The 24,503-nt window shown below is 47.5% G+C and overlaps 3 protein-coding genes and 1 long non-coding RNA gene across 6 annotated transcripts; 3 read left to right on the top strand and 1 right to left on the bottom strand.

Annotated features, from left to right (window-relative positions):
- Positions 1-7: 7 nt before the first annotated feature.
- LOC119799941 lies at positions 8-1,386 on the bottom strand. The gene is made up of 2 exons (XR_005282955.1): positions 864-1,386; positions 8-750 (listed from the first exon to the last, which is right to left on the bottom strand). It is a non-coding gene; the product is annotated as an uncharacterized LOC119799941 (long non-coding RNA).
- On the top strand, positions 269-13,223 carry Rnase4 (ribonuclease A family member 4). 2 transcript variants are annotated; one of them, XM_038309847.1, is made up of 2 exons: positions 269-406; positions 11,894-13,223. In XM_038309847.1, the coding sequence occupies exon 2, from the start codon at positions 11,911-11,913 to the stop codon at positions 12,352-12,354; it is 444 nt and encodes a 147-aa protein (XP_038165775.1). In that variant the 5' UTR covers positions 269-406; positions 11,894-11,910; the 3' UTR covers positions 12,355-13,223. The 2 variants fall into 2 exon arrangements, with proteins under 2 accessions (XP_038165775.1, XP_038165774.1); XM_038309846.1 differs by lacking the exon at positions 269-406 and adding an exon at positions 5,231-5,339.
- Positions 283-10,468, top strand: Ang (angiogenin). 2 transcript variants are annotated; one of them, XM_038309843.1, is made up of 3 exons: positions 388-406; positions 5,231-5,339; positions 9,845-10,468. In XM_038309843.1, the coding sequence occupies exon 3, from the start codon at positions 9,863-9,865 to the stop codon at positions 10,298-10,300; it is 438 nt and encodes a 145-aa protein (XP_038165771.1). In that variant the 5' UTR covers positions 388-406; positions 5,231-5,339; positions 9,845-9,862; the 3' UTR covers positions 10,301-10,468. The 2 variants fall into 2 exon arrangements, with proteins under 2 accessions (XP_038165773.1, XP_038165771.1); XM_038309845.1 differs by lacking the exon at positions 5,231-5,339 and having other exon boundaries at positions 283-406.
- A 4,293-nt stretch (positions 13,224-17,516) lies between the features above and the next one.
- Eddm3b (epididymal protein 3B) lies at positions 17,517-17,971 on the top strand. The gene is given in 2 exon segments (XM_038309714.1): positions 17,517-17,846; positions 17,849-17,971. Coding segments are annotated over 2 exon segments (441 nt in total). The 5' UTR covers positions 17,517-17,528.
- Positions 17,972-24,503: the final 6,532 nt, after the last annotated feature.

Genomic DNA, 24,503 nt, shown 5'->3' with positions numbered 1-24,503 from the left:
CTTTACATACTGGAAAAAATCCCTCTTTATTTGACTTTCTCTGACCATCCCGCCAAAGAGGACCAGACCTCCGGCAGCTCTAGATTTCTGGGTTCTGCAGCGCCCCCTCCCCTCTACCCTCCAGGGGTGGGGTTCTTCTCGATCGTCGTAGCATCTATGGCCGGTATCTTTTGTGGCGGTCCTCGGGACGCCTGCCAGTCTGGTTCCTCTGCCCAGCGGGGAGGGGCGTCCTTGCAGAGATGGGGTGCGGTCCCAGCCACAGAGCCTGGAACGCCCACCCTCCGCTCCTCTGCACCCGGCCCCAATCTGTTTGCGTGTCCGGACCACGCCGACCTCACCCATATTCGGAACGAGATTACAGGGGAAATTGCAGTTCGCCTATTCGGCATCCCACTAGGAAAACAAGGTGAGAAACAAAGCGGCCTCCTCCACAGTTCCACGCCCGGTGGGCTTCTACGCTAAACTATACAGATAGTTTGCCCAGGAGCGGTTTGTCTATGGAAACCCCGTCCATCCAGGGGCGGTGTAGGGGTCCTGGGAGACCCCTTCTCGGGTCTGATTGCGGAGCTGAGGTGTGGCGGCATCAGCTCTTGCCAGAGTTGAAGATCCCCTTTCCACGATTCCCTTTCCAGCTTGGCAGAGGGTAGAACCCAGGCTCAGAAGGGACCACAGAATCTGCGGAGGGAGGATGAGTGCCAGGAACCCTTATCTGAGCGCGCGTTCGCTCGGGTAAGGAAGACATGAGGGTTCCTAGGTTGGAATCAGATTTGTGGGAAAAGCTGTCAAGGTTGTGCACGCAGAACTTAACATTTGAGGACTGGTGTTTTTCATTTTCTATTTCCTGTCTCCCGCCCATAACTCACCCTGAAGAGTGTTGTGAAACTTTTGGAGACGAGTGTCAACAGCCGCCTCCGTCCGTGCCTTCTCACTGGACGGCTGGGATTCTCTTGCTCTGATACAGCACATCAAACCGTGGCTGTGCAATATCTTCGTCCTTAACTGGGACTTCTCCAGTAGGCCAGGATCTCCCTCTGTGGCGACAGCAATTTTTACTGTTCGTTCACACTCGCTAGAAAGCTCAGTCGTCTATCTGAACAGGCCCTGGCCAACTCCCTGCAGCTATTCAAAGTGTCGCACCACTCCAAGTTGAACCAGCGGCTTTAATTCAAGAAACTCCTTGCTGATGAAAGGGGAATTCAAATGTTTGGGAGATTTATAGAAATAATCAGTGTTGGTTTCCTTTAACTAATTTTTAGTATTATTTTAAAAGTTAGTTTTGATTTTTCTAGAAATCATTCCGTCACAGGAATGTAAAAAGTTTCTTGGTCAATTAACGTCCCTTTCTCTGTTCTTAATTTCGACATCTGTAAAATGAAAGTTGGTAGCTTCCCAGGCTTCCCTCTGTTCCCGTCCTGATTGCATGGGCTGGTGCGGTGTCGTAACACGGGTTCAGATACTGTGGACTTGACCTGTAGTTTAACGGGGGGGGGGGGGGGGGGGCGGAGGGGGAGGGGTGGCCAAGGTCAGAGACGGGCCTGCAAAAGTCATCAGTTCATCAGGGTCTCAGTTTTGTGGGGTGCAGACCTCCTGTTCTCTCTGAGTCCCACAGAACGTTTGTGGGGCCGCCCAGTGGCGGCATTGTTAGTGTGACCCCAAACATGGATAAAAAAGTGCACTGACTCAGGCTGGGAAAACATCTCTCGAGATTTCCCATTTCATCTTTATTTGAGCAGAGTGCAATCTCTGTAGGGTATTCTGAGAATAGCTAGAAATCAGGAATAGGCCAAAGCCCAGTGTATGGGGAAGTAAATGTTTAATTTGTATCTTGTTTGGAGATTCAGGGAAGTCTTCAGGACTTTGTTCCGTTCTCCCTCAACCAGTGGAGCCCCCACTTCCTCAAGCCCTAGTCCTGTGAGCTTTTTTTCTTTTCAGCTACTTCTGTCGTTGATTGTGTTAAATTAGCATTGTACAGGAATTTACACAATTTTCTCATACCTTCCCCACCTGACCCTACAATGAGTCCGAAGAACAGAATCAACATACACTCTATTTAAAGGGGAAATATTTTGGAGGGAGAATTTCATGCCTCATGTGTCCATGGATACTACTGGCTTGGAGAAGAGAGTCAAAATTTCCAGGAAAGGAGAATGGTTCTCAGGAGGTTAAAACTTTGGAGCCTGCCTTGGAACTTGCTCTGTAGACCAGGCTGGCTTTGAACTCACAGAGATCCACCTGCCTCTGCCTCTTCCTCCTGAGTGTTGAGACTATAGGCATGCACCTCCACTACCTGGTTGGTTAAAACTTTTTTTTAATGAATACTTCTTTTTAAAAAAAGTTGGCAGTTGTTTCATATGAGTTAAAATTACTGACAAAGATAAAATATTCAGGCCCAGGGATGTGGCTCAGTTGGTAGTCTTCATAGCACGTGCAAGGCCCTGGGTCTGAGCCCTAGCAAAACACACACACACACACACACACACACACACACACACACACTTTATCATTCCTAGGCTATAATAACTTGCATCTTAATAAAATACAAAACTTTAAAAAATACCCATTTCTGTTTCAATATGTGCCGAGTTGGGAAAAAAAAAAGGCCTGGCCTTTTTCAGGGAACTGAGCAGGTTCTCAACCCTTTGTGTGGTCAGATGAAGGGCCAGCGACTTCAGAGAAGGCATTTGGCTGCTCCGCACACTAACACAGCTCCCGAAAGGGAGACTGGTCTGTCTGTCGGGCAAGGCGGTGTGTGAGACTAGCAGACTGTGTGTCTGTGTGTGTGCTGCGGGTTAGGGTCAGGCATCTGCTTTTGTGACTGTTTAGCAGGAAAGAGCCTTGCTGATGGTCATTCCTGGCTATGGGATTGGATGATACTCCTCCCACCCCTAAGGGACAATGAGGCCATCAGGGTGTTGCAATGCGCTTGGCTGTTCTCTCTTAACAGATGAGTGGTTGATGACTCCAGAACTCAGTTCTTCCACATCTGTTTAAAGAGTGATGTGGGATTAATTTAAAACAGGCACCGCCATACACAGTATGTTTGCACATGGAGTGCGTCAGTGTCCCCTGGATAGCAGCAAGGGTCTCACCTTGAGGGTCCCCAGGCTATTACTTCTCTGTACTTTAAAAACACTTCACATTTTGGCAGAGCAAAGTCTGGCACTTGTTACATGGGCAAGGCAGTGTGTGCTTGCGCCTTCTTTTCCAGAGACTCTAGCACCTTCAAGTCACCAGGGCAGAGAGAGGGCAGGCTGCATAGCTTGCTGGGTCATCTGATCACAGCCACAGTTGGGTTAGGAGTGTGGGGGGAAGGGAAGGGAAGGGGAACACTGTTCCTTCCAGGTCCCCACACCACTGATCCTTCTCAAGCTGTCGTGGGCTGTGCTCCCCTCGGGATGTGTGCTTTCTGGGCAGCTTCTTTATGTTTGTTGGTTTGAGACAGGGATTCTTTGTATAGCCGTGGTTGTCCTGGAACTAGTGCTGTAGACAAGGCTGGTCTCGAACTCACAGAGTGCTGGGATTAAAAGCATGAGCTTTTTACAAGATTATACTCCTAGAGATTTTACACTGTAGATGGGAACAATACTTAATTGGCAAAGGCAAATCAGGCGATTTCAGCAACTTTTTGCAGGCAACAACAGAGCACTCCCTGGTCTGTGGCCACACCCGGATGGCCTCATCAGCCCCCAGCCAGCCTCCCTCTCCAGACATCGCTCTACTTAGCGATCAAGCTTTATTTAATAACTGCTATGAAATCTTGCATCTCTGAACCTTTAAATAGAAGCACAGGGAGTTTGCACAGCTAGATGCTCCAGGTCAGTTGATGGGGACTTAGGTGTCAAGTCACGAAGAATACAGAAATGAGGAAGCAAATATTCTTTTCTGAGAAGGTTCCATCTAATGAAGAGACAACAAGATTAACCCTCAAAGAAAAACTGACCGCCTGTTTTCTCAGTTACACCAACCTGAAGTAAAGCCAGATCCATCCCACCCAAGGCCAGGTGTGAGCATGCCTGCAAGTTGGGTCCTGAGGCTGCCCATGTGCCTCTTTCCCGTCTGAGCTTCCCGAGGGAAACAGTTCCGCTGAGGGAATCTGGAGATGATGCTGACATGCTCCCCCCCACCCCCGGCTTCTTCCTCCTGCTAGAGCAAGTTAGTCAGCTCATGGCTCTAGCTCTTGTGCCCAGACTCACTCAAAATATCCCCAACAGGGTTCTCATGTGGGGAAAGGTGTTTTGCCTCTTGTCTCCACCTCTCCTCCCTCATCATCAACCTGTAGGTGTTTTTCCCTACTTATTTATAAATAAACGCAGCTTAAATTACACACAAATATCTATACAAAATGATGGAGCAAAATCTAGAAACTGACAGAGCTAAACTGTTTCAATCCTGCCCTACATGGAATATAAGTGTACAGCAATTCTTTACATTTTACATACTTATTTATTTTCTGTGTGGGGGGTATTTTGCCTGCACGTATGTCTGCGTACCAGGCATTTGCCATACCTAGGAAGGCCAGAAAAATGTATCGTTTAGATGGCTGTGAACTGCCACATGGATGCCGAGAACTGGGCCTGGATCCTCTGAAGGGCTGCCTGTGCCTGTAACCACCGAGCCCTCTGTCCAGTCCTGAAGATGAATACATAACAATCCCAGTGAACTCTCTACTCCCTTCCTGTGTGCTTTGCGGGTGTAGGAAATCTGACGTGTGGCTGATCTACTATTGCTTAGTCAGAGACTTCCTCAGAAGCAGAGCAGAGGTACACAATGGCTTCTTTACGTGATTAAGATCAGGTTGGCAGTCAGGTTCTGTCTCCTGTGGATGGATGACGGGAAGACGAGCCCAGGAAATGCTGGGAAGGAGGTGGGGAGCACAGCTGCTTCACTACTTCCTCTAGACTCCTTCCAAAGTGGTTCTTGAAGTTGACCTTAGGGTCAGAGACAGCATGTTTTTGCACCATTCTACGACATATGAAGAATGAGACCTCAGTCCTACCATGGGAAGGGAAGGACCATGGGCATCGGGAAAGAGGTGTCTTTGGGACAAAGGCCATGCCTACCAAACATTGTTGTCTCTGAGCAAACATGGGCCTGCCAGGCGGTTAATGTTTGACCCGGTCATACCCAGGGAAAGGTGAATGACCCTTTGTTTGTCCCCTAGTGGTGCCCTTGTTTACATCTGTCTGACAAAGTGGTTCCTTAGAAATGGTCTCCCCGCCCCCTCACACAGCCCTGTATATAACCAGACTGAGAGCGCCTCTGCTTCACACCGCTGGACCTGGTCTCCAGGAGCAAACATCTGGACTCATCTTCAGTTGGAGGAAAGCTGGCCAACTTTTGTAAGATTCTGCCTCCTTCTGCTCTGTTTCTCCTCTCCTGCACTCTGTCTAGCCATTCATCTATTTAAAGAAACCAGTTATCCCTCCTTAGGACTTCTAGGCCCAGCCTCATGCTTTAAAAAGAAAATAAGTCAGAGTTTAAATTTAAAATGAAAGCAAGTTTCTTTTGGGATAGTTTGTTTCTGGGCGAAGGTAATAAATGAGATTGAGAGCCAGGAGATGGAGGTGTGGGAGGTGAGGGCGGAGATCAGACGCTCAGCTGTGACAAAATCTCCCAAGGCGTGGGACTATGCTGACCTTCCAGGGCAAGCATGTGGCTTCACAGGAGTAAAGAAAAGAGCCCCAAACAAGGAAGTATGCTACTGGCAGTTCCCTGCGCGTCTTTCCTTTAAAAAAAAAAATTATGGATGCTCTTTGGAAACAAGCGGAATGCGTGCTAAGATCAAAAGACGGTAAATGGGGGAAGGAAGGGAGGGAGGATTCAAAGGAAGGTGAGGCTTTGTTGCTATGGCTTCCTCTGCAAGCGTTGCTCGGAAAACACAGGTAGTGAGGGCGTAACTGTGAAAGGGTTGCCCCATACGGTCAGCCCTGCTCCGTCTCTTGGTACAAAGCCCTGCCAGTGGGGAGAAAAGAGAGCATCGGTGCTTGTAAGGATTGCAGGATCAGTTAAGGGCGGGGAAAATGAGTCTAGAGGAGTCCAAATAACGTCACATGCTGGGTACTGACTAGGCTCGGCCCTTTGGCCTTGACGATTTACACCCGCGCCCCAGACCATCCAGCTGTCATTGTTTTCGCGCAGTTTCACCTGCCACGGAGAAATTCAGAGTTAAATACGCGAGTGAGACAGTTGCAAGGGAGTGGGCAGTACACAGCGGTGCTCCAGGTGTATTGCTGGGGTTCTGTCTCTTCATTAGAGAAATGAAGTTATACATAGTAAGCCCGAGAACTGTTAGGTGAGTTGGTAAAAAATTAATGCGCAATTTCTGCAAGTTAGAAACAAGCAAGCCCTTTACCTGGCCACACAGGCCTGCGTGGTTTCAAAGACTAGAAGGCAAGTGTCTTTTTAGGAGGTGAAACACGGTGTGGTGTTAGTCTGTACACTGACTAGGCTTACACAGACAACCTTCATGGAGGTGTGTTTCAGAGACTGGGCCAAGGTTACCCCATCACCTCTTTCTTCCGTTGGTACCATAGACCTGGAGAGGGAAGGGAAATTAATCACGGGGCATACTGAGAGCCTGCCGTGCGCAAACACTGTGATTCAAGGCAAAGAATACGGATCCCGCTCAACCGTAGGTTATACAGCATCGGGAAATATGGACAGGATCTCATGAGTACCGATGTGCTTTGGAGACAGCCGCCATGAAACCCGAGAGCTGGTAAATATTTGTGATATCCTCAGCCTTTGGATCCTCCACATTGTGGACTTTGCTTTGGTGTCCTAACTACCTAAAGCCTGGCAAGATTGCTTGCCGATTCACATTCCCCACAATCTGTACTCACAAGGTTTTAAGCACAGGCTGACAGTGGTTGCCGAATGGCAGCATCCCTATCCACGACTGCCACCTGCCGAGTCGTTCAAGTATTGCAGCTCTTGTTATTACGTGTGTTTAGGTCTGCATGGATCTCACTAGGCAGCCTGTTCTACTATTGCAGGCATGCATGCAGCACCACACACAGCTCTTTCTAATTTCTGGGGGGGAAAACAACCCACACCCAGGAAAGATAACCCCAAGACCAATGCGAAGAGCTCAGCAAGCGCGTGTCCCGCAACTGGCAGCTCCGCTAGAGCAGCGGCAGCAGCAGCGCGTGAACGCTGGTTATTCTTCAGAGGTGGCTGTCCCTTCTGCACCCGGGCACCATCTTTCCACAATGAACAACAAGACGCACTCGCGTTTGATTCTGTTACACATTATAATGTTCATGTTTAATGGAAGTTTGTTATTTTGATACTGTGAAATGTGGTGTTCTTTAGCCGTACACCGAGTTTGTCTGCGGCCATCATGAAACTCACAGGGTAGGTTAGCGTCAGGTGCTAGTTAGAAAGACAGTTAATCCCCCCCCCCCACCTGTCTCGTACATGCTCAGTAGGGCCTTAGACCCCCTGACCTAGAGTCTTGTTATCCTCCTGGACCCTGAACGAGGAACAGACTACATACAAGCTACATACAAGCTGAGTGCCAGGACCGTCAGTCGCCTTCACACCACACACACACACACACACACACACACACACACACACGAGGTAAAAGTAAAAGTGTTCAGGCTTACATGTGAGAGAAACACAAAATAAAGCTAATGATTAACTTAATGCCGCTGAAAATGTACCACACTTTAGGGAAAAGAAAAAAACAAAACAAAAAATATACCTGGGGCTGATCTTCTCTTTCAATAACACATTTCTTCAGGCTGAAAGATGTAACATTCTTTACATTTATTTACAGACAAGGTCTTGAATATCCCAGGCTGTCCTCGAGCTGGCTATAGGGCCAAAGATGACCTTGAACTTCCTGTTCTGCTGCCTCCATCTCCCCCGAACTACATTAACTGGGCATGATAGTTTTTAGTCAAGAGTTTGAGGTCAACCTGGGTTACACAGCAAGACCCTGTATCCAAGAAAAAAACCTCAAAAACGTTTTGCTGTTGTTGTTAAATGTGGGGGCATTCACGGCTGTCTATCGTGGTTTTGTGGTGAGGTGCACCTCTGTGCATATGTTCCTCAGAAGCCATCCACCATGTTTTCTGGGACCTGAAGCTCAGCAGTCACTGGGCTGTGTCTAGAGGATCCTTGAGTTTCCCGTCATAGCATCCTCAAGCCCAGCATTTATGACTGAACTACTTTCTCCTTATAGTGCTGTTTTGATTCTTTTTTGTTTTTTCGAGACAGGGTTTCTCTGTTAAACAATCCTGGCTGTCTTGGAACTTACTCTGTAGACCATGTTGATTTTGAACTCACAGAGATCCATCTGCCCCTGCCTCCTGAGTGCTGGGATTAAAGGCATGTGCCCCACTGCCTGGCTCTTACAGTGCTTTTTTAAAAGATTTATTTTTATTATTTTAAGTGTATGCATGCATGTCTGTGGGCAGATATCAGTAAGAGAGTGTATGTGCCCACAGAAGCCAGAAACATTAGCTCCCTGGGAGTTGGAGTTGCAGGTAGGTGTGAGCGAGTGTTGGGAACCAAGCTCGGGTCATCTGCAAGAGCAGGATACACTCTCCACTGCTGAGCCATCTCTGCAGCCCCACTGTGAGGAGGGCTGTTAGGTCTCAGGATTATCTTTACATTCTTCTTCAAAGACTTACGGGTAGCATCAAAAACTGCTTGCCACAAACACCTAATGCCTGTTGGTTCTCAGAATTTCAAATTACATTAGAAATAACATCTTTTAAAAGTCCATAAGGGGGTCAAGCTCCAGCAGAAGGCATCTTTGGCTCTAAGGTGTGTGGTTTGTGATGGGTGTGTGTGTGGTACAGGGTGAGCCGAGAGCTCTCCAGAGACCATGGCAACACTCTCCTCTGTCCTTTTCAGAAAGATCTTACAGAGGACTGTGGGCCCGTTGGCTTCATGAGGAGATCTTAGTTTGTTTTGTTATGTTTTATTTTACCACACTGTAAGATCATGTGCCCGTGTGACCCTATTACAGACATGGGGAGACTAGCACCTATTCTCTTGAATCTTCTGAACGACGCTGAAGTGAGACACTCTGGAACACAAGCTTGCGTTGTTCCCCTTTCCGCTCTGCAGACATTGCTCCCAGATCCTCTACAAGAGCTGCACGCTTGGTCCGTTCTTCCTGCGCATTGCACAGTAACTCTGCCCTGTGGTAGAAGTAGACCTGCCCCCTCACACCAAGGCGGTCTGCTCTCAACAGCTTTCCTCACACCTGAATGCCCGGAAGCCATCTTAGTGGCCTTGGGGCCTTGGCTGTTCCTGTGCTCACACCCCCCCCCCCCAGTCACTCTTCATGGCTCTCAGCTCCTGTGTTACTGTCTACCTCACCTCAGGAGGTCCCATTGTGTCCCCCAGGCACCACATTTCTATTCTTTTCTTTCTTTCCATTCCCCCTCCCCCAGCAGAGTCATCTGTGTTGGCCAAGCTAGCACAGAACTCCAGGGCTTGAGCAATCCTCCTGCCTCAGTTTCCTATGTAGCTGGGACTACACCGCTGCCCCTGTCCTTGGTATATTTTAAAGGTCTTTGTGTCCCAGGATGTAGCATGTTTCTGGACCCAACAGGGCGATGAGTGATGTTTGTGATCAAGTTAAGTAATGAGTGGCTAGGGATATAAATAGTTTTAAATTATGCTATGATTGACAGTGATCCTAAAAGAAAGAGAAGGATATAGATCATGGCGCCAGCTAGGAAGGAGAAAGCAAAGATGGAATTCGATGTCTGTGGACAACTGATTTATAATGTTCTGTCACAGAGAAACGTCTCCACCCTTTTAGCCTAAATTGGAATGTGGTGCCATGACCCCTACCATTGCTACTTTTTGTTCTTGCCAGGAATCTCTGTTGGAAGAGATGACAGTGAGTCTGGGCCCCCTGTTGTTGGTCTTCATGCTGGATCTGGTTGTGACCCCACCAGCTCTGGCTCAGGATGACCCCAGGTATAACAAATTCCTGAGTCAGCACTATGACGCCAAGCCAAGAGGCCGCGACGACAGGTACTGTGACAGGACCATGAGGAGCCGAGGCCTGACCTCTCCCTGCAAGGACATCAACACGTTTGTTCATGGCAGCAAGGACAGCATCAAGGCTGTCTGCGGAAAAGATGGAGAGCCCTACAGAAATAACTTAAGAATAAGCACCTCTCAATTCCAGGTCACCATTTGCAAGCATAGAGGAGGGTCTCCTTGGCCTCCATGCCGGTACCGAGCCTCCAGAGGGTCCAGACACATTGTTGTTGCCTGTGAAAATGGCTTGCCTGTCCACTTAGATGAGTCTGTCTTCAGTCAATAGCCTGCAGGCCCCTGGCACAGAGTTGGTTCTGTTTTCTTTTGATCCCCTCTTACCCCAGAACACTGAGGGCAATGATCACTGTCAGCGGCCAGAACACAAACTGTCTGAAACTTATGTCTCCTGATTTACGATGCACAGAAATAAAGATGTCTCTAAAGCCAATAAGAATCTGTCTGGAAGAGTCACTAGTTCCTAGTAAATTTAGTGTTTCCTAATTTTTCTACTCAGCTGCTCTTGAGGGGAGGGACAGAAACAGAGATGTTCTTCTTTATCTGCCAATCAATGGGAGGAGAGACTTCATCTTTCTGTGGCAGTGAGGATGATAATTATTTTACAGACAAGGCAGATGGGAATTTTCAATAGAGTTGTCTGTTAACTAATAGGTTACTAAAGGAGCCCTTGGGGAAAGAGGTTTAGGACCAAGAGCTAACTCAACAAAGGCATCCTCCCCACCTCTCCTCCCTTCTCATACACACACCCAAACACAAACCGCTGTGAGAGACTGTCAGCACTGAGGGCAGACAAACCTCATGCTCTTATCCTCAGCCACCTAATGAATTGCCTTAATTCTCTTAGAAACCTCAACTTTAATGGAACCAGAATCATGGTTTTTCACAGAGAAGAATTTCAAAAGCAGCCTGTGTGAAGCAGTTAACCTCCTGGGAAGGTTAACTGCTCTGTCTCCCGCCCATCTCCTAGGTGTGCATTTAGGTGAAACAGCCTTTCTGAGGATGGTGGTCTCTGAAGGCTGGATTAACTAACCCTGAAGGGGAGAGCACATGTGTAGTGTTCTAATCTTTGGAGCAGAATATCTATTCTACCCAGAGGCAGATATTTCACTATTTTGACTGGGAGGCCCACTGAGTGCCAAGCAGAGGTTCACCTTTCTAGTGGTATCAGGGAAACAGGAAACATGAGGGAGGGGGCCATCCTCAATGACCTCCAGGGCTGCTAATGCCTGGAGGCACGGAAGCAGGGCACAGACATGACTGTGAACATGGGGGAGGGGGTTAAAGAGTAATACTTGCATTTCATACTGGTAATTATCACGTAGCAAGGCAGAGGCTTCAGGTAGGATGAAGTACACATGTGTATCTGTGTACCTCAAACCAGCTCCGAAAGATACGGCTCTTGGTCTGTACCTGCATTGTTAAGTCTGCTTGACTCTGAAAAAACTGTCCCTGTTACTTTGGGGTGTCTGCTTTGTTTGCTCTTGTGAGTCAGTCAACCTACAAGTCGATCTGAGGACTGACCACCAGATGGCAGCATCTGATAGACAGGTCTTAAGCCATTCCTGTCTTTATTGTCCTGTTTTGTTTGTTTAGGTAATATTTTTATTAAGTCTTTAGAATTTCACACAAGTTGCTTTGATCACCTTAACTGTCCTCTCTGAGCTCTCCCAGGTCCCCCATCATCCTGCCCACCCAACTTCACAGCCTCCGTTGTTTTTTTTTTTTTTTTTTTTTTTTTTTTTTAACTCATTGAGCCAAGCTTGTTCTGCCCAGATGTTCAGAGATTTTACTTTGCCGTTCTCAGTAGCTCTCCAGTGCCCGGTCTTTACCCTCTTTCCTTCTGTCTTTGCTTTCTTCTCAGGCCCTTTCTAGGTCGTGATGGCTCTGCCCAGGACCCAGTCCTTGCTTCTGCTCTTGGTACTGGCCTTGCTGGGGCTGGGGCTAGTGCAGCCCTCCTTCGGCCAGGACCGAATGTACCAGCGGTTCCTGCGGCAGCATGTTGACTCTCAGCAGACCGGTGGCAGTGACAGCTACTGCAACCTGATGATGCAGAGACGGAAGATGACTTCTCACCAGTGCAAACGCTTCAACACCTTCATCCACGAAGACATCTGGAACATTCGTAGCATCTGCAGTACCACCAAGATCCAGTGCAAGAATGGCCAGATGAACTGTCACGAGGGTGTAGTGAAGGTCACAGACTGCAGAGAGACAGGGAGCTCTAGGGCTCCTAACTGCAGATACAGGGCCAGCGCCAGCACCAGGCGGGTTGTCATTGCCTGCGAGGGTGACCCAGAGGTCCCGGTGCACTTTGACAGATAGATGCCATTCTGCAGCTGCTACAGCTAGTAACTGCAGTTGGCTTCGGAGGAAGTGACGATAGCAATGAGGGATGCATCGAAGGCCTCGGGCTTCGTCCCCATTGCTCATGCCGTATACCCATGTATGCCCAGTATAACTCATTGTATTCAATGGGGAAGAGGGAAACCTCTCCTCACAGCCTGACTCCCCGAGTATCCTCTGACTCTTGCATCACCTGTATTTAGACAGTATTACAACTATTACAAAGTGCCTTCCTTGTTTAAGCTGTCTCATCCCAGTGCCCTAACCCCCTACCCCATGCCTATTCTGCTACTTTATTCAGAACTTTTAGAGTTAAAGACTTTGAAGACCATGAAAGCATTGAAAGTTCTCAGATGAAAATCCAACTGAGGGCTGGAGCGATGGCTCAGCTGTTAAGAGCACTGGTTGCTCTTCCAGAGGTCCTGAGTTCAATTCCCAGCAACCACATGGTGACTCACAACCATCTGTAATGAGATCTGGTGCCCTCTTCTGACCTGCAGGCAGAACACTACACACACACACACACACACACACACACACATATAAATCTTTAAAAAATCCAACTGAACCTGTTCCGCACACAGGACTTTACCTACTTCATTATGTATGTTTTCTGTTTTCTATTATTCCTAAATGTCATCCTTAGGAAAACCATCAAGAATTTGGAAATAACATGCCAACAAATTGAAAGATATGAGTTGTTTGGTATTATTAATTATGGTTTGTGGCTACTAAGATTTTTTAAATGCTATATCAAAAAAGATAGTAGATAACCAAGATTTTTTTTATCCTCCTTCATTTGAAAGATTTTCTGCATTATCATTATAATAAAGAGTTTGTCAGCTGAAGGTACTGTGTCATGGTCTTGGTTCCCCTGATCTCTTTAAGTTCCTGTCAAGTCTGTGAACTCTCATGTCCTGGGTTTCACCACACATCTGGTCAGAGGCAAATGCTCATCAGAGCCATCATGGCAGAGATTCTTCCAAATGTCGCCTAAGGTCATCGGAAAACACAGATATTTACGTTATGGTTCATAACAGTAGCAAAAATGACAGTTAAGAAGTAGGGACAATAATTTTATGGTTGGGAGGCGTCAGGAGGCTTGAGAAACACTACTCTCCATGATCAGCAAGTACACTTAACCTTTATGCCAGCTCTCCAGCCCCTGATCTTGTACTACTCAAGCTTTGCCTGTTGTTTGCCACACAACACAGAGACATTATGTGATGATCAGACACAGTCCCAAGAGAAGCGTCTTGTTGCTGTGAGCCGGACCCTAATGCCTCAGACTCACGGCAATGACTCTCCCTAAGCCAGGCTCAGAGGAATTACAAAGGCTTCCCCTGGCTGGAACTCCGATGTTGCAGAACAGATCAACCCACAGCTCCTTCCGCCTGCCTGCAGCCTGAGACCACTCCAGAGGACCACGCCCCTCCAGAGACCCCTCACCGAGATCAGCTCCCCGATTCCCCCCTCATTCTTTGTCTGTACGATTGTTCTTCATTCTGCAGAGGAAACTTCCCACAAACCTAAGTAGTGGCAGCTGTACACCTGCTAGTCTTCAATTAAACACGTTATCCACAGTGGTCAGGAAGAAGGCAAGACTCTGGCCTTGGTGTTTTGAACCTACTCCTGTACCCACGAAGAAGCGATATGAAGTCAGAGGTGAGTATCAGAGACAAGGCCGATGACCTGGATGGCAGGACAGGACTAGACTTTGGAATCATTTTACTCTGGTTTGCCAGGAAATACACTTATGAGCCAGACAGATTTCCCTCTGACTTTCCAGACAACCGACTCTCCAAATGCAACAGGGTTTACAGACTGGAAGGTTTGTACAAGTTTATTATGCCAGGCATCATGAACCAAATTCTGATTTCAGGATCGCTGGTGCAGTCGGTGCTTTGAAAGGCAAGCCACTGTTCAGAGAGCAGAAAAAGAGCTGAATTTAAAATAAACTCCATCCTGTCTTATCCACCGGTTTCCCAGTTCTAGCCCCCATTACTCAGATGTGGCTGGAAGCTACTTTTGTTAGTTTGTTCCATTTTTTGTTATTGAATTTCCAGTCATAGTTACTGAAGACTTTCTCCTCGACTGTGGGATTAGTTAAACTAGACCATGTCCACCATGGCCTGACTGAGGAAGACACCGGAGAAGGGGCTTATCAAAGTGGATATGGTCAAATCAGACTAAATGGAGCCACTTGTCCAAGCCTCAGGCGGGATGGAGTCCGGTAAAGAAGCTCTCATGGCACCGCCTTCCTGAACAGCCAGCCTTGCCCCTGTTCTTTGTTCTCTATGTAACCAACAAGGCTGAGGCAGGTGGATCTCAGTGAGTTCCAGGACAGTCAGGGCTACACAGAGAAACCCTGTCCAGAGAGAGAGATAGAGAGAGAGAGAGAGAGAGAGAGAGGAGAGAGAGAGAGAGAGAGAGGAGAGAGAGAGAGGAGAACGAGAGGAGAGAGAGAGGCGAGAGAGAAAATTTGAGCCACATCAGTAACCTTCACATTGCTGGCTCTCTAGTCCTGGCTCGGTTTGCTTCCTAACACAGCTGTGCATCAAGTGGCCCTTGTGCACCAGCTTCAGATCAGAGTAGGATTCGTGGGTTGTAGAAAACATCTTCCACATTTAAAAGGGTTATTCTTTATTGACGAACATTGGAATTGACTAGGAAGCAGAATGCGTGTGATCCTGATACGGACGACAGGCACTGGAACAGGCCTTCATTCCATGCTCACACGTTCTAGATTTCACGGAGCAAACTTGCTGAAGCCTGTGCTTTCTCTAAGACAGTTGCTTTCAAAGACTTATGCCTTGGGCTGGGAAAGCAGATCTGTACGAGAGCATACACCCCAGCGTGCTCCAGTCCGGAGAGGGGCAACTCCCAGCACCACCAAAAAGAAGAATTCTTTCCTCCCTCCCTCCCCTTTCCCTCCATACCTCCCTCCTTCCTCTCTCCTTCCCTCCTTCCTCCCTCCTTCTTTCCTTCCTTCCTTCCTCCCTCTCTCCCTCCTTCCTTCCTTCCTCCCTCCATCCCTCTCTCCCTCCTTCCTTCCTCCTTCCTCCCCCCTCCTACCTTCCTTCCTCCCTCCCTTGTTTCTTCCATCCTTCCTTCCCTCCCTCCCTCCCTCTTCCCTTCCTTCCTTCTTCTGCCACCTCTCAGCAGGTCCTTCCCTCTTCTCTACATCCATCAAGTCACTACTTGCATTTATGTTTTGAATAATTTGTGGAAACTTGCTAGAAAGGGCTCCAGACAGCTGTGCATATAATTGCCATTTAGTTTTTCCTCATATTTATCTCTAAGTTATTTAAACTCAGGTGCTCCCAATTTCTCCCTGGGTGTTCTCTCGCTGTCACTCGAATAGCTGGAGAAGAGGAGGATGTGTGGGATGTAGTTCAAGCCAATCCCCTGCCCCAGCCCGTCGGTGCAGGATCCTGCAGACACCAGGTGGTGGATTTCCTTTGTCTCGTGACCAGGTTTCCTTGTTGGTACACAGGCTGAAACAACCGGGCCTCCTAAGATCCCACAACATACCTCCCCACACCTGGCTTTGGAAATAAGTTCAACTGCTGTATGCAGACATTTCATGCCAGGCGCAAACTGGAAAGAAACTCCATCAGTGCAGCTGAGCTACTAGCTGTCCTTGCGTTGTGATAGAAAGCACGCTCCTTATCTTCACCTACCTACAGATTGCACTTTTGGCTGTGTGACATGGCCCACAATTCGCACCCTTGCTAAACTCCCTATACAGTGTGGCCTAGCCATTCGGTGGGCTTTCCCTAGAAGTCCATGTTTGGGAAGTTTTCTGGTTGTCTGCCCACAACCACCCCGTCTTGAGTCACTCGCTCTCCAAGCTTTGAAGTTCCTTTCTGCCTGGGCATCCTTCTTTGATGTTTGCAGACTGTGCTTACGGCTATTCTCAGGGTGAACCCAAGGTTCCACATGAGAAGACACATGAACAGGCTTTGCATAAAAAAAATGTCTCCTGGCCCTGCCAGAGGCCACCACCTCCGCAAATCCAGCTATACTTTCTATTGTCATTCCTTTTTTTCTACCACTGTGGACTTCTTGCGATCTCCAGAAAGGACGGAGACTCTGCTCTTCAGATCCCCATCTCTTCTGTACCCACCGCAACCAGTGACGTGTGTACTGACAAGGTGAGTTAGAAAGATTGGTGTATAGGAAGGATGATTGAAAGGCCAGGCATTGTAGGAAAGAAGATTGACTGACATTTTAGGGTTAAAGATGAAACTGACCCAAATCAGAGAAAACAAGACCTCAAATTCAGCTCAGCATTAAACCCCACAGATGTGGCTCCCACCCTACCATCCTCATGCAGTATCTACCAAAGCATTTTTTGTTGGCTCACACGGCCCATACGAGGTCAGGGTTGTGAATCAGACGAAAGATTCAATAGGGCCAGGTACATTCACTTAAACGAGAGCAGACTGTTTAAGTGGAAGTCTTTCCACACAAGAAGCCTGTCTTCTGTCCTGAGTTACTTCCGTGAAGGTAGTCTTTGCATTTGGAGAACTTGAACAATCACTCTCAGACATTCTGTTTCCTTTTAGACTATGCTCAGCCAGGCTACCTCTGACCAATCTTGGGTTTGGAAAAACAAAGGGATTAGCGTTCCTGACGAATGAAAGATGTGAGAGTTGTAATGGGGTTGTGTTTCTGTTAGGTTTGGGGGAGGAAATGCTGTAATGAGGGTCAAGACAGGAGAAGCATCGGGTGTCAATCAGTTGTGACAGGCAACCTGGGCCACACACTGCAGAGGACCAGCCAGAACTTTTCCTGCTTGGCCGAGACTCCAAGCAGTACTCTCCCTGCGGTCTTCATCGCGGGCCTTGTGTCTTTATGCATGGATGTGTACCGTGATGAGGAGTTGCAAGAGCACCGTTTGCGGAAAGAGCGAGCGGCATTTAAGAGGAACTTCGAGTTTTCAAAATAAATTCCATCTTCTTTTGCGGTTTTATTCTTGGCTCACTCAGTCTGCAAAATACTTTTTAAATATGTAATTAACTTTACTATCTAATGAGGAATATCTCTGGGAAAACAAAATCGTGTTACATGAATACAGCCTACAGGTTAGTATTTCAGTATTTTCTTCTCTCTTCCCTGTGCCCACGTAGGTGGCCCAGGTGCCTGCTATGGCGTCCTCTCTGACAGCCTGGGGTGTGCTTGTTCTCCTGTTGTGCCTGCAGCACAGCCCACTTGCACAGAGCTCTTCCAGGCGGGAGTTCTTGGATCAACATCACCTAAATACAGACAAAGAATTTTTTTTATACAGCTGTGATGCCCTCATGACGGAGAAAGGTCTGAAACCCAAGAGCTTACACATATTTGTTTACATGCCATGGTACAAAGTTGAGCACACATGCATTAGCGGCAATTGGAAAGATCGCTACAAAAACTCCTATGTATGGACTCAGACTCCCGTTAAGGTACTCAAGTTGCTATTGGATGCAAATTCAAAAAGAAATATACAGAGATTAAGAACATTACAACTATGTTCAGTTGCCATTGTAACGCAGATGGGTATATCGATAGCATTAGCAAGAGGACCATGATGTTGATGGAGTCCCATTCTTAGCCTAGAAAGTCTCCCAGCTCTCTGGATGAGTGTTAAGCCCTGTCTCAGTCAGTTCCTGCTTACACAGTACCCGCTGCTGCCCTCCACTCGGCTGAATTTTAGTGTCTCGCCCATCCAGCTGATTCTCTGGTTTACGATCATGCTATGCTGCTCTCTGCCTGCTTCGATCTCACATTGCCTGACTCGGCTAGCACAGCTTCTGTCGCTGGGACAAAGAGAAATCATTTTAGGAGGATCTCTTCGCCTCCAAGTCTCAGCGGCTTCCCGTGTGCAAGTCTGCTGGTTCTGTTGTCCTTGGGAGGAAGAGTGATGGCAGAGCATCATGGTGGGAAAATGTGGAGGAGCCTGGGAAGTAGAAAGAGAAGGCGGGGGAGGGTATGGGGACAAGAGGTGACAGTCGTCACTGCAGTGGCTTACCTCCTGCAGCTGGACCCTCCAGACCCCTACCCAGCTATGAATTCATCAATGGATGGGTCCACTGCCAAAGTAAGCTACAACCTTCATGACTCAGCCAGCAAAGAAGACGTCAGCACAGGAGCCTGTGGTCGGACATGGGACAGCCAAGTCAACTGCATCTTCATTTGGGCTCATCCAGGTTTTTTCTTTCTTTCTTTTTTCTGATGTTATCATCTTTATGCCTATCCAAACTGAATGATCCTCCACAAATAATCGTTATTCCACTGTGTGTCATAGATATTACACAGTATGCATGCAGAGTTTGTATTGTGTGTTAGCATGAGCTGTGCAGTTACCTGTTATCTGAAGTATGACTACGAACCTTACACTTGGGCTCATTTCCTGTATGCACCTACATACATTGTGGCTAGACCTATGTGCTAGAGTAAAGACAAGTCTTGATTTGGCCAGTGACTACGGTGTCATCTTTAGCTCTACCCAGACAGGAAATCATGGCAGAGAGGAGCAGAGAAAATACCATGTTGGGTCAATGGCAATGTCTCTGGCTCATAACAGCTGTCCAGGAAGTTTGTATGGTTTTTTATTGTTTTTCTGTAACACCTGATTCTGTGTTACCCCCTCGGTACAGTTCGCGCGCCACTGCACCTTACGCGAGTCGGCAAGGGCCCTGGAGATTGAAAGAACACACAAAGAGACCTGGGTCACTTCGAAGGAGATCAGCCGAATGCCGTTTATTTAACTTTGGGGAAAATCTTATACAATCCCATGCTGCCCAAGGAATTCCACCCAGGCAGGTGGGAAATTACCATACCAACAATAGAGTCAACAATGCCCCTACAGCTAATCACCAGGCGGGGCAGAGGGAAGCACAGGAACCAAACAGGATGCTTAGTCCTCTATGACCAGAAACTGTCCCTCAAGATGAGCCCCAGGAACAAGGGAAGACCCGGGCCCTACAGTTTTCCTCCTTTCTTATCCTTTGATTGAGGATTTTAATTTTGACTTTGATAAACATACACGAAAAGTATTCCAGTCATTTGTTCTCCCTGACTGTAGAAGATTTCTAACACAAAATAAATAGTAGGGGCGCCAGAGAAAAGGCTCAGTAGGTAAGGACACTTGCCACTCCTCAGAGCACCCAAGGTGTTTCCAGATCCCGTATCAGAGGGTTTACAACCGTCTATGACTTCAACTCTAGGTCATCCAACACCCTTCGCCTCCAAGAGCACCGGCACCATGTGACATAACCACATGCAGACACATACATACACATAGTCAAAAATAATAAACAAAATCTTTTATAAAAAACAAGGCAGATATTAGGCTGTTGTTTGTGCACAAGTCATAAACACAGCCTGATCAAAACTAATCTTTCCTGGGATGTTGCAGTGGCTGGTTTCATGTCAAGCTGACACAGGCTAGAGTCACCAGAGAAGAGGGAGCCTCAATTGAGAAATGCCTACATAAGACCAGGCTGCAGGCAAGCCTTTAGCTCATCTTCTTAATTAGTGATTAGATTGATGTGGGAGAACTTAGTGCATTGTGGGAAGGGCTACCCCTGAGCTGGTGGTCTTGGGTTCTGTAAGAAAATAAGTTGAGCAATCCAGTAAGCAGCACCATTCCATGACCTCTGCATCAGCTCCTGTTCCTGGCCTGACTTCCATCAACAGCGAGGAACAGTGCTGTGGAAGTGTGAACCAAAGGAAGCCTTTCCTCCCCGCTGCTTTTGGTCAGTGTTCCAACGAGCAACCCTGACTAAAACGGAAGTCGGTGTTGTTCAGCAGTGGGTGTGTGTGGTTCAGCAGTGGGTATGGTTCGGTAGTGGATGTGGCTCAGCCGTGGATGTGGCTCAGCAGTGGGTGTGGAGGTTTGAGTGAGTGTCCCTTCAGTTCACACATTTGAACGTTTAGTCCCCAGTTGTGGTGCTGCTTGGTGAGGCGGGGAACCTCCAGATAATGGAGTTTTGCAGGAGGAAGTGCACTGCTGGAGCAGTCTCAGAGAGTTGATAACCTCAGCCAAATTCCAATTTGATCGTTCTGCCTTCCGAATATGGTCAGACTTGTGGTGTCTCGGCTTCCTCCTCTAGCTACCTGCAGCCCTATTTCCCCACCTTTATGGACTCTCTCTCTAGAACACAGTCATAATAAAGTCCCTCTTCTGTAAGTTGCTTCTGTAAGTTGTGGTCTTTTATCACAGCCACAGAAAATGGCTTATCCAGCAGGTAAGGAAGAGACAGTGCCCTCAGGCCTAGTGACCTGACTGATCCCTGGAAACTATCCCAAAGGTGGAAGGAACTCCTGATACAACGTTGTCCTCCGGTTTTTGCACGCATCATGTGACTCCATGCACTAACACACTAACACATACATGTCACATACACACACACAAGAGTAACAAAACATTTTAACGACTTAAATTTTTTATGATGTATGTGGGGGGGGGTGCCTGTGGAGGCCAGAAGGTGCTGGATCCCCAGAAGCTGGAGTTTCTGGTGGTGGTAAGCCACTGGATGTAGATGTTGTAAACCAGACTCAGGTCTTCTCCAAGAGAAGTATCTTAACCACTGATGCGTCTTTCTAGTCCCAGAGAAAAATAAAAAACAAAACAAACCCTCAAAACTTTTCCTCCATCAATCACAGACAGATAGCATCTGCTGATTTGCTCATTAGAATGTTTGTCTTTAGGACCTGGGCAGAAGGGATACTCAGGAGGATTTGATGCCCAAGTGTGAAGGCTCAAATTAAGATCTCCAGGATCTGAAAGTTTGTGTTATGTTGACATAAAAATCCCAGACACAGCAGACAACCATAGGCAAAATCAAACTTTATTAAAAGGGGAGCAACACAGAAAGAAAAATTTCCTGAAGAGCAGAGAGGGGACTGGTCCATTTTTTCCTATGGAGGTCTGGGATTCTAAGTGGCTTTGGTGACCTTAGAAGGCTCATCCTCCATTATGGTTCTATTTAATGTCCACTTGCCAGGAATTAGAATCACCTGAACACAGAGCCTCTCTGGAGGAAGTGTCTTGACCGCCCTGAAGGATGTGGAAGACTCTTCCCAATTGGGGGTGGCACCTTTTGGTAGCAGCTCAGACAAGAGAGAAGTAGCCAAAAGCAGCTCTTGCTGTGGGCTCGATTGGCCTGTCCTCGCCGCCTGAGTTAATTTGCCCAGTTGCTGTGGCTGTTGCTTCCTTCACTGTTATAGGAATCAGATTTTCCAGGCTTTCCTAATGGCCTAGGGACCAGCTGCTCCCCAGGGATCTTCTGAACTTTCAGCACCAGATTGGGATTGCTGAGGTCTTGTGGACTGAGCGATTGTTGGTTGTTACTCTTTCCCATCTCAGTGAGAGACACTGCCATGGACTGCTCTGCATGCCTGCGGACTGAGTAACGACTGGGTTCTCAGCTCTCGGGTGTGACTGAGCTGTGACTTTTTAAACAGATGTGTGTGTGTGTCCCCCGCTGGTTCTGTTCCTCTAGCGAACGGTTACTAACAACTTCAGGGGCATTCTTAGGACACACCTTGAATGGATCTGTCCCACCTGACCCAGTCAGACGCAAGGTCCCAGCTTGTGGGAGGAAAATGCCGTTTGGGGATCTTGGCAGAGAAGTGAGGATGGACACTTGCCCTCTTTGCTATCTATCAGGGGTCCCCTTCCTTATCTGTCTTTCAGGGATCTCTCTGTCCAGCCCCTAGCCTGTCATATGGTTTGTATTTTTTCTGGTTTTCCTTTCTTTTCTTTCTTCATTTTTTCTTTCCCTTTGTCCTAAACTCTTTCCTTTCCTTTCACCTTTCCTGGTACCTAGGGCCTTGATGCCTCAACTTCTGAAGAATGAGACTGGTTCCCCAGTATCCGAGGGCACATCAGCATCCCTTTCTGCTAGGAACATCCCCTTTGCTCCTTCCTGTTTAACAACTTAACACTGACCATTGAGCCCACTGTGATTTCTCGCTGCTGGTTGTTCATTCTCCCCAGTCGGATCCATGAACTGAGAGATTGGCAAACACAGTAGCAGGTTTCCCTTTTCCACCTGTTAGAAGTCAGCGCAGGGTCCAGAAGACAGCACTGCCAATCCAACAAAAGCATCTTGACAAGGCAAAGCTTGAAGTATAAGGGCAAGCAGCTCACAGGAGCAGAACAAACCCACAGAGTGAGAAACCCAGAAGCTTTTATCTTAATGCAGGAGTGCCGTGTCCTTTCCCACTGGCTGAGCCCCAACCTCAGCCTTTCATGGTTGCTTAGTTTGAAAAGAACTGGCACAAAGGAAGAGAAAGGAAGAATGGGGCAGGCATCTCAAGACCCAAGAATGCAGCCTGGCCTCTGTGTAAACAAAAGTTTTACCAGGTAAGGGACAGAAAAAGATTTAAATTCCTTGTCAGAAACAAAAACTTTACAGTGTTTGACAAAAAGACTAGTATTTAATGTTCCTTGCATACTGAGAACACTCGGTACTGAAAGAGCTAACTGTGGGTGGCAAACACTTACCCTGGTCCAGGGTGGTTTACCGCAGCAGAGTGACCCCCGTGGAAACAGCTCTCACACTTCAGGGAGGTCTGGGGAAAGAGACTTACCTCAACACTCCGGCAACCTAGACACTCCTGGACTTGAAGAAGGATATCTGAGTCACAACAGCAAAAACGTAACCAGCGCTCTAACCCCAGATGGGAAGAGCCCAGCACAAAACACAAGCAACATGAAAATCCATGACAACATGTTTCCTCCAAAAATCTCTAACACCAGTAACCTCTAAGAAGAACAACTTAAGTGAAAATCCAGACCAAAAAAACCCCCAAAAGAACAATTTAAAATCTGCTCATAGAAGACACAAACTCCTGAGCGAATTCTTTTCTTTCCCAACATCATGTTTTTGTTAATTATTTAGGAATTTCATACAATTCACCTCAATCACACTTGCTTCCCATTCCTCCCAGGTTCACCTTCCACACTTGTGCCCCCACAAAAGAAAAACCAAATTCAATTTGTGTTATCCATATATTCACTGGAGCATGGTCAACCTCCAGTGACCAGCCCTTAAAGAGAATTTAGTGCTGTGCCCCCTGACCTGGGGTGTGTGTTTGAAGAATCCATCATCTGTGAAGAGCTACTTCAGCATCTTTACCACAGATTTTAAGAACTCTCTTCAGTAGCTTCATGTCTGGACTGCTTCCTTTGGATGGGTGTTGTCATAGAAGAGCCTGCAATATCATTCATTTTTAGTTATGAGTCTGCAATCATCAATACCACTGTACAAGATGCTTCCCTACCCATAGAAACTGGTGGGAGCATGGCTCACAGACGTCAACATGGTTTCTGGCAGCAGTACAGATCATTGGACATCAGTGTGCTTTCTGGTGGCAGCACAGATCACCAACATCTACATGGTCTCTGGCTGCAGCATGGATCACGGAAGTCTTTTGAGAAGACGTAGCCCAGAAAATGAACCATTCTTTGTCTCAGATATCTTGTTGCTGCTCAGAGTCAGGACCTTGTGGTTGAGCAGTGTGCCCAGGAGCAGGACCTGATCCAGGCTCTGTACACCATCCTGCCCTTGACGCCTGCAGTAGTGACAGCTTCATGCTGTGGGCCAGCCTGCTGTCCTAGCAGGAGCCCACAGGGTGAGGTAGGTCCATGGTGGTCCTAGCCTCCTGGCTGCCTGAGTGTTGGGTCTGGGGGGGGGGGGGGGTCGCACAAAGATGAGAACACCACTAAGTCTAATAAACCAGAAGCAAACTTTATTCCAGAAACCAGATCCTAGGAAAACCAGAAGCAAACTTAAAAATAAAAAATAAACACTGCAGGACACAGAAGCTTATCAGCGAGCTGAGACCAGAGCCAGAGATGGTGTTTGTTAGGCTGTGGCAAAAGGCCCGGTTCTGAACCCACTTTTTATAGTAGGGGCATCAAGCATTAGCTCTGAACAAAGGAATTTTTACGATCTTGCCCTGACCCATGGGTCAGTCAACATAGACCCTAAGGAGGGGAGTGAGTTTTAATGTCAATGGGTAACTAGGCAGCTATCATGAAATATGTTTTAGAGTAGATTACAGCGAAAGTCACTAATTGTAAGAAAACAGATGTCTTTAGCAATTAGTTAGAAAAAGGGACTGCTAGTAAT

This window comes from Arvicola amphibius, chromosome 13 (genome assembly GCF_903992535.2).
Source record: "Arvicola amphibius chromosome 13, mArvAmp1.2, whole genome shotgun sequence".
In the NCBI taxonomy this organism is placed as follows: Eukaryota; Metazoa; Chordata; class Mammalia; order Rodentia; family Cricetidae; genus Arvicola; species Arvicola amphibius.
Note: the sequence above shows the minus strand (reverse complement) of the source record. Positions and strands in the feature narration are given on the sequence as shown.